Source organism: Rhinoderma darwinii, unplaced genomic scaffold, assembly GCF_050947455.1.
Source record: "Rhinoderma darwinii isolate aRhiDar2 unplaced genomic scaffold, aRhiDar2.hap1 Scaffold_771, whole genome shotgun sequence".
Lineage (NCBI taxonomy): Eukaryota > Metazoa > Chordata > Amphibia > Anura > Rhinodermatidae > Rhinoderma > Rhinoderma darwinii.
Window position 1 is genome coordinate 14,368 of NW_027464335.1, and position 10,633 is coordinate 25,000.

The 10,633-nt window shown below is 46.1% G+C and overlaps 1 protein-coding gene across 1 annotated transcript in view; it reads left to right on the forward strand.

Annotated features, from left to right (window-relative positions):
• Positions 1-5,892: 5,892 nt before the first annotated feature.
• Positions 5,893-10,633, forward strand: part of LOC142730620 (uncharacterized) — a gene marked incomplete at its 3' end in the record, with an annotated part of 6,988 nt that continues 2,247 nt past the window's right edge. The window contains exons 1-4 of the mRNA XM_075849371.1: positions 5,893-6,269; positions 6,910-7,076; positions 7,467-7,647; positions 7,983-8,085. Of these exons, the coding sequence (XP_075705486.1) occupies positions 5,893-6,269; positions 6,910-7,076; positions 7,467-7,647; positions 7,983-8,085 (828 nt within the window). The remainder of the gene's footprint in view (positions 6,270-6,909; positions 7,077-7,466; positions 7,648-7,982; positions 8,086-10,633) is intronic.

Genomic DNA, 10,633 nt, shown 5'->3' on the forward strand with positions numbered 1-10,633 from the left:
CTGCAAAGATTTTTCCAGAGTGTGACTTTTCTGTGTCCATCTCCTGGGGCCAATCTCCCAGCAATGTCCGACACCAATATTTCAGCTGCAGATCTCATAAGATGTGGCATTGTTCGACTTTGGTTGCATGAAGCTTTGCGTACCTTTGGCGATGGTCTGGAGACCCATAACGAGAACAGAAGGTTCCGGGATCTATTACAAGATTGTGTTTTGAGAACATTCTGCAACCATCATACCTCGGAGAACATAACCGCAGAGGATGATACTGGTACAATAGATCCACTGCCAAGTAATGAAGATATAAAGCTGCAAAGTGAATTCCAGTCAATTGTTAAGAACATAGGGACAAAGACAAATGAAGACGTGAGAACTGAACCAAGCATTATATCCTGTGATCAAAATCCTTCATCCTTAGCTAGGAAATTCGTTTTTCCCCCAGACCTGCTGGTGCGTGATCTCCAGGACCTTAGTTTCCTCCATAAATACCCCCATGGAATACCAGTGAGGCCTGACTCTTATATAGAGAGGCCAAGTCAAGCTTTAAACTTTATGCAGACTCCTCACAACATGACCCTGAGTCCCGAGGATTGCCACCATCTTGCCCATCTGACTCGAGTTCTCCACCTACCTAGGGGGCACATTGTATTGCTGTCAAAACACCCTGGAACTGGAAGGAGAAGTCTGGCACGACTAGCAGCCCAACTCACCCAGTGTGCACTGCTGGAGCTTAGTGGTAAGGAGACCGCAGAAGGACGTCACACTATAATTCGGGAGGCTTGCTGGAGAGCTGGCGTACAGGGTTCTTCCGTAGCTCTTCTGGCTGGAGAAGGAACCCCACAAAGAGCTCAGCAAGAGCTGGAATCTCTAATATGTGAAGGAACATTTCCTGGACTGTACAGTGCAGAACAAGAGGAGACCATACTGCAGACTATGTTACAAATGGTGAAAAGTTCCAATAAGATTGCTAGCAATAAGTCCCTGAGAGAGAGGTAAGAGGAAAGCGAGGGAACTCAGCCATACATGTATCGACAGACTTGACAGGACACATAAAGGGGCAAGAAATGGGTATAACTGGCAACATATGAAGGATGTCTAAACAGGACACATAACATGCAGCAGGAAGTAGGAATGACAGGACACACCATGGGGCAGGAAGTAGGAATGACAGGACACATAACATGCGGCAGGAAGTAGGAATGACAGGACACATAACATGGGGCAGGAAGTAGGAATGACAGGACACATAACATGGGGCAGGAAGTAGGAATGACAGGACACAACATGGGGCAGGAAGTAGGAATGACAGGACACAACATGGGGCAGGTAGTAAGAATGATAGGACACAACATGGGGCAGGAAGTAGGAATGTTACGGCACATAACATGGGGCAGGAAGTAGGAATGACAGGACACAACATGGGGCAGGAAGTAGGAATAATACAACACATAACATGGGGCAGGAAGTAGGAATGATAGGACACAACATGGGGTAGGTAGTAGGAATGATACGACACATAACATGGGGCAGGAAGTAGAAATGATAGGACACAACATGGGGCAGGAAGTAGGAATGACAGGACACAACATGGGGCAGGAAGTAGGAATTACAGGACACAACATGGGGCAGGAAGTAGGAATTACAGGACACAACATGGGGCAGGAAGTAGGAATGACAGGACACAACATGGGGCAGGAAGTAGGAATGACAGGACACAACATGGGGCAGGAAGTAGGAATGTTACGGCACATAACATGGGGCAGGAAGTAGGAATGATAGGACACAACATGGGGCAGGAAGTAGGAATGACAGGACACAACATGGGGCAGGAAGTAGGAATTACAGGACACAACATGGGGCAGGAAGTAGGAATGACAGGACACAACATGGGGCAGGAAGTAGGAATGACAGGACACAAGATGGGGCAGGTAGTAAGAATGATATGACACATAACATGGGGCAGGAAGTCGGAATGACAGGACACAACATGGGGCAGGAAGTAGGAATGATAGGACACAACATGGGGCAGGATGTAGGAATGATAGGACACATAACATGGGGTAGGAAGTAGGGATAATACGACAAATAACATGGGGCAGGAAGTAAGAATGACAGGACACAACATGGGGCAGGTAGTAGGAATGACAGGACACAACATGGGGCAGGAATGACAGGACACATAACATGGGGCAGGAATGACAGGACACAATTTATCCAATATATACAAGAATGGAACTGCTTTCCTACTTCATTGCGTGCTTGAAGTGATTTTGCTTTTTTTTTTACTCAGGATCATGATAACACTTCACCGCTGCGGCATATGTGCCCAGTTTTTATGCCTTTCATCAGGCGGCTATTGTCTGGATATAAATGTGGGCAGTGGTGAAGTGTTCATGATCCGAAGTAAAAGTGTAAGAATAAAATCTCTTCACCACGAACCTGGGGTGCAGTTCTATTATTGTATATATTGGATTTATGTTTGGACGCGGAGTGGTCAGCCCACCAGGGACGTGCGCCCCCTACGCCTTGATTAGGAGTTGTGCTGCCTGGTCTTGGTGACTTTTTCAGGGCATCATTTATGGGACATGTACTGTATATATACATATATATCATATACTACAATTGTAGATCTGCCAGGAATAGTCGGAATGACAGGACACATAACATGGGGCAGGAAGTAGGAATGACAGGACACATAACATGGGGCAGCATGTAGGAATGATACGGCACATTACATGGGGCAGGATGTAGGAATGATACGGCACATAACATGGGGCAGGAAGTAAGAATGACAGGACACATAACATGGGGCAGGAAGTAGGAATGACAGGACACAACATGGGGCAGGATGTAGGAATGACAGGACACATTACATAGGGCAGGAAGTAGGAATGACAAGACACAACATGGGGCAGGAAGTAGGAATGATATGGCACATAACAAGGGGCAGGAAGTAGGAATGACAGGACACAACATGGGACAGGAAGTAGGAATGACAGGACACAACATGGGGCAGGAAGTAGGAATGACAGGACACAACATGGGACAGGAAGTAGGAATGACAGGACACAACATGGGGCAGGAAGTAGGAATGATATGGCACATAACATGGGGCAGGAAGTAGGAATGATAGGACACAAGATGGGGCAGGAAGTAGGAATGACAGGACACAACATGGGGCAGGAAGTAGGAATGACAGGACACAACATGGGGCAGGATGTAGGAATGACAGGACACATTACATAGGGCAGGAAGTAGGAATGACAAGACACAACATGGGGGAGGAAGTAGGAATGATATGGCACATAACAAGGGGCAGGAAGTAGGAATGACAGGACACAACATGGGACAGGAAGTAGGAATGACAGGACACAACATGTGGCAGGAAGTAGGAATGACAGGACACAACATGGGACAGGAAGTAGGAATGACAGGACACAACATGGGGCAGGAAGTAGGAATGATATGGCACATAACATGGGGCAGGAAGTAGGAATGATAGGACACAAGATGGGGCAGGAAGTAGGAATGACAGGACACAACATGGGGCAGGAAGTAGGAATGACAGGACACAACATGGGGCAGGAAGTAGGAATGAAAGGACACAACATGGGGCAGGTAGTAAGAATGATACGACACATAACATGGGGCAGGAAGTAGGAATGACAGGACACAACATGGGGCAGGAAGTAGGAATGATAGGACACAACATGGGGCAGGAAGTAGGAATGACAGGACACAACATGGGGCAGGATGTAGGAATGACAGGACACATTACATAGGGCAGGAAGTAGGAATGACAAGACACCACATGGGACAGTAAGTAGGAATGACAGGACACAACATGGGGCAGGAAGTAGGAATGATATGGCACATAACAAGGGGCAGGAAGTAGGAATGACAGGACACAACATGGGGCAGGAAGTAAGAATGATACAGCACATAATATGAGGCAGGAAGTAGGAATGACAGGACACAACATGGGGCAGGAAGTAGGAATGACAGGACACAACATGGGGCAGGAAGTAGGAATGACAGGACACAACATGGGGCAGGAAGTAGGAATGTTACGGCACATAACATGGGGCAGGAAGTAGGAATGACAGGACACAACATGGGGCAGGAAGTAGGAATGACAGGACACAACATGGGGCAGGAAGTAGGAATGACAGGACACAACATGGGACAGGAAATAGGAATGACAGGACACAACATGGGGCAGGAAGTAGGAATGATATGGCACATAACATGGGGCAGGAAGTAGGAATGATAGGACACAAGATGGGGCAGGAAGTAGGAATGACAGGACACAACATGGGGCAGGTAGTAAGAATGATACGACACATAACATGGGGCAGGAAGTAGGAATGACAGGACACAACATGGGGCAGGAAGTAGGAATGATAGGACACAACATGGGGCAGGATGTAGGAATGATAGGACACATAACAATGGGTAGGAAGTAGGAATGATAGGACACAACATGGGGCAGGAAGTAGGAATGTTACGGCACATAACATGGGGCAGGAAGTAGGAATGACAGGACACAACATGGGGCAGGAAGTAGGAATGACAGGACACAACATGGGGCAGGAAGTAGGAATGTTACGGCGCATAACATGGGGCAGGAAGTAGGAATGACAGGACACAACATGGGGCAGGAAGTAGGAATGACAGGACACAACATGGGGCAGGAAGTAGGAATGACAGGACACAAGATGGGGCAGAAAGTAGGAATGACAGGACACAACATGGGGCAGGTAGTAAGAATGATACGACACATAACATGGGGCAGGAAGTAGGAATGACAGGACACAACATGGGGCAGGAAGTAGGAATGATAGGACACAACATGGGGCAGGAAGTAGGAATGATAGGACACAACATGGGGCAGGATGTAGGAATGATAGGACACATAACAATGGGTAGGAAGTAGGAATGATAGGACACAACATGGGGCAGGAAGTAGGAATGTTACGGCACATAACATGGGGCAGGAAGTAGGAATGACAGGACACAACATGGGGCAGGAAGTAGGAATGATAGGACACAACATGGGGCAGGATGTAGGAATGATAGGACACATAATAACGGGTAGGAAGTAGGAATGATAGGACACAACATGGGGCAGGAAGTAGGAATGTTACGGCACATAACATGGGGCAGGAAGTAGGAATGACAGGACACAACATGGGGCAGGAAGTAGGAATGTTAAGGCACATAACATGGGGCAGAAAGTAGGAATGACAGGACACAACATGGGGCAGGAAGTAGGAATGACAGGACACAACATGGGGCAGGAAGTAGGAATGACAGGACACAACATGGGGCAGGAAGTAGGAATGACAGGACACAACATGGGGCAGGAAGTAGGAATGACAGGACACAACATGGGGCAGGAAGTAGGAATGACAGGACACAAGATGGGGCAGGAAGTAGGAATGACAGGACACAACATGGGGCAGGTAGTAAGAATGATACGACACATAACATGGGGCAGGAAGTAGGAATGACAGGACACAACATGGGGCAGGAAGTAGGAATGGTAGGACACAACATGGGGCAGGATGTAGGAATGATAGGACACATAACATGGGGTAGGAAGTAGAAATGATAGGGCACAACATGGGGCAGGAAGTAGGAATGTTACGGCACATAACATGGGGCAGGAAGTAGGAATGACAGTACACAACATGGGGCAGGAAGTAGGAATGACAGGACACAACATGGGGCAGGAAGTAGGAATGACAGGACACAACATGGGACAGGAAGTAGGAATGACAGGACACAACATGGGGCAGGAAGTAGGAATGATATGGCACATAACATGGGGCAGGAAGTAGGAATGACAGGACACAACATGGGGCAGGAAGTAGGAATGTTACGGCACATAACATGGGGCAGAAAGTAGGAATGACAGGACACAACATGGGGCAGGAAGTAGGAATGACAGGACACAACATGGGGCAGGAAGTAGGAATTACAGGACACAACATGGGGCAGGAAGTAGGAATGACAGGACACAACATGGGGCAGGAAGTAGGAATGACAGGACACAACATGGGGCAGGAAGTAGGAATGACAGGACACAAGATGGGGCAGGAAGTAGGAATGACAGGACACAACATGGGGCAGGTAGTAAGAATGATACGACACAACATGGGGCAGGAAGTAGGAATGACAGGACACAACATGGGGCAGGAAGTAGGAATGATAGGACACAACATGGGGCAGGATGTAGGAATGATAGGACACATAACATGGGGTAGGAAGTAGGGATAATACGACAAATAACATGGGGCAGGAAGTAAGAATGACAGGACACAACATGGGGCAGGTAGTAGGAATGACAGGACACAACATGGGGCAGGAATGACAGGACACATAACATGGGGCAGGAATGACAGGACACAATTTATCCAATATATACAAGAATGGAACTGCTTTCCTACTTCATGGCGTGCTTTAAGTGATTTTGCTTTTTTTTTTACTCGGGATCATGATAACACTTCACCGCTGCGGCATATGTGCCCAGTTTTTATGCCTTTCATCAGGCGGCTATTGTCTGGATATTAATGTGGGCAGTGGTGAAGTGTTCATGATCCGAAGTAAAAGTGTAAGAATAAAATCTATTCACCACGAACCTGGGGTGCAGTTCTATTATTGTATATATTGGATTTATGTTTGGACGCGGAGTGGTCAGCCCACCAGGGACGTGCGCCCCCTACGCTTTGATTAGGAGTTGTGCTGCCTGGTCTTGGTGACTTTTTCAGGGCATCATTTATGGGACATGTACTGTATATATACATATATATCATATACTACAATTGTAGATCTGCCAGGAATAGTCATGTAGTACAGAGGATACACGGCATGCAATGTAATTCTCCATGGGTTGTCTTCTCCTCCTAGGCACTATATCCAGGTCTGCAATAACCTTCATGTGATATTCCTTCTGAAGATTGGCGCCTGCTCCCCACAGCTCCAACGATTAACCTACACAGATGTGTATCACCCATGGAGCTCCTCGTCTCTCCAGCAGGTTGCAGAGAAGCTTCTGGACCATTCTCAGATACGTGGTGAGAGGCGCTGGGCACATAGTCATAGACTGAAGGAAAGCTGGCCCGCCATACGGAGAATGAAAGATCCATGTCCTGAATAGATGAATTAAGTCCAAGAAGTCCCGTACCGAGATGTTAGCCAACGGAGGATTGCAGTCACATGACGCGCTTTGGTTTTTCTAAAGCTTTTTAAATCAAAGAGTTCTATGTGACTGCGATCCCCCATTTACTGCTCTCTACACTCATGGATCGGCCATCTAGTGAGTGCTGAGATATACTCCATCTGTTTAGAAAGCTGCCGGCTCGCTCCATGGATATATTGAGGCGTGCTGTTCCCACAAGACTATGCGATGGACGACCGTCATGGTTCACACAGGTCCTCAGTCTCATCTATGTCTCTTCTAACAGGTTCTCCAACCTCCAACATTTCCAGAGTGATGTCCTTAATCCATCTCATGGCCCAAAGTTATTGTCAAAGGACGTGGCCGCATCTCCCACTGACCTCCCCAAGGGCCTTCATCAGCTTCATACAGATTTACCTGAAAATCGCCTCACAACTTCAGGGCGCCATAGACAAGGAGGCGGAAAGGTGAAAAATAGTGGCGTAATAACAACGTCTAGAAATGTAATGGTCCCACCAAGGAGTCTGCGGACAGGGCAATAAGGAGAGGAATACACCAAGAGACTGACGGCCCGAGCGGCCCCCAAACCTCTACACTGAAAATACAGGCCAGGGCCGGGACATGCATAAAAGAGAGAGGGGGTCCTGAACCAAAATCTAATTGGGGCCCCTCCCAGTGGTGGGTTCATTTAATCACACCATCCCCACCTGTCCCATCTGTAGATTATATAAGGGTGGAGTGATCCACAGTCGGAGCTGGCAGGGAAATGGTTAATATAATGTTGTACTCTTGTTTGGTCCAGGCTCCGGGGCGCTGTGTCTCGAGTGGATCAGGTTTATGATGTGCGGAAACAGTGGACGAAGGAGATGGAGGAATGTTCCCAACATCAGCAGGAGGCAGAAGAGGTCAGTTATCTGTATGTAACCAGAGATTAGGGAAGAACGGGGAGCAAGCCTGACTATAGAGGGAAAAAATAGTATGCTGGCATACAGATTGTGGAGTAAAATAGGCACATACATATACACATACACACATATACATACATACATATACACACACACACACACACATATATACACATACATACATATACACATACATACACACAGAATTATATATTTAAAAGGTCTGGGTTTCTGGAGTGGAAGAGAATAGTAAAAGTTCACCTCCGTCTCCAGGACAGTCCAGGGTTTGGGCTTTTGGGCTGCCTAAGGAATCTCATTAGCTGCCAGCTGTTAAGGCTCCTTTAAAGAGGCTCCGTCACCAATTTGATTTATGCTAATTAGTTTCTTAATAGACAACTGGGCGTTTTTTACCTTTTTACCAACTGGGCGTAATAAAGAGAAGTGTATGACGCTGACCAATCAGTGACCAATCACCTTCATACACTTCTCTCCATTCATTATTAACAGTACTCGCGAGACCACGCTGTGCTGTCACATACTCCCGCAGTAACTTTACTGAAGTGTCTTGAGAGTGAATAGACATCACCTCCAGCCAGGACGCAATGTCTATTCACACACCCGACACTTCGGTAAAGTTTCTTGGGGACTAACTCACACAGCACACTGTGATCTCGCGAGATCACGCTGAGCTGTCATTCACAGAAACTTTACTTCAGTAAAGTTAATGTGGATGTATGTGACAGCACAGCGCGATCTCGCGAGATCACGCTGTGCTGTGAGTACAGATGGACATGAATGGAGAGAAGTGAATGACGGTGATTGGTCGCTGATTGGTCACTGATTGGTCAGCGTCATACATTTCTCTTTACAACGCCCAGTTGGTAAAAAGTAAAAACACGCCCAGTTGTCTATTAAGAAACTAATAAGAATAAATCTAAAATTGCTCATAACTTGCTAAAAATTGATTGTTTTTCAAAATAAAAACCACTGCTGTTATCTACATTACAGCGCTGATCACATTATGTAGGAGACAGGACACTTATAATGTGGTGACAGCCTCTTTATTACTAGGACCACTGTTATCTACATTACAGCGCTGATCACATTATGTAGAATACAGGGCACTTATAATCTGGTGACAGCCTCTTTATTACTAGGACCACTGTTATCTACATTACAGCACTGATCACATTATGTAGGAGACAGGACACTTATAATGTGGTGACAGCCTCTTTATTACTAGGACCACTGTTATTTACATTACAGTGCTGATCACATTATGTAGGAGACAGGACACTTATAATGTGGTGACAGCCTCTTTATTACTAGGACCACTGTTATCTACATTACAGCGCTGATCACATTATGTAGAATACAGGGCACTTATAATCTGGTGACAGCCTCTTTATTACTAGGACCACTGTTTCCTACATAATGTGATCAACGCTGTAATGTAGATAACAGTGGTCCTAGTAATAAAGAGGCTGTCACCATATTATAAGTGTCCTGTCTCCTACATAATGTGATCAGTGCTGTAATGTAGAGAACAGTGGTCCTAGTAATAGAAAGGCTGTCACCAGATTATAAGTGTCCTGTCTCCTACATAATGTGATCAACGCTGTAATGTAGATGACAGGACACTTATAATGTGGTGACAGCCTCTTTATTACTAGGGCCACTGTTATCTACATTACAGCGCTGATCACATTATGTAGGAGACAGGACACTTATAATCTGGTGACAGCCTCTTTATTACTAGGACCACCGTTATCTACATTACAGCACTGATCACATTATGTAGGAGACAGGACACTTATAATCTGGTGACAGCCTCTTTATTACTAGGACCACAGTTATCTACATTACAGCGCTGATCACATTATGTAGGAGACAGGACACTTATAATCTGGTGACAGCCTCTTTATTACTAGGACCACTGTTATCTACATTACAGCACTGATCACATTATGTAGGAGACAGGACACTTATAATCTGGTGACAGCCTCTTTATTACTAGGACCACTGTTATCTACATTACAGCACTGATCACATTATGTAGGAGACAGGACACTTATAATCTGGTGACAGCCTCTTTATTACTAGGACCACTGTTATCTACATTACAGCACTGATCACATTATGTAGGAGACAGGACACTTATAATCTGGTGACAGCCTCATTAAGAAAGGTGTGATCTATTCACACAATGCTCCCAGTCTGGGTAAGATGGCATTGCCGGCCTGTGGGATTCAGAGGTTCTGGTAAGAGCACATTTGTTGTGAGGTCCTGGGCAGAAGGCCTTTCATCCTGATAGCTGGGGAAGCTGTATGTTTAGTTAGAGGCTGGACGGCCGGGGGCTTAATTTGAATTGTTTTGTAAAACTGCTTTTCCTGTATGAAGGCAATAAAGCTGATTGCGGCCGGTTTCATACCGAATCCTCTGTGTGGGAGTGAAAATTCTTAAGTGTGCCAACCATCTTACCCTGGAGATGGTGATCCTGTGAGCAAACTTACCTAAAGTTGTCACAATACATACATACATACATATA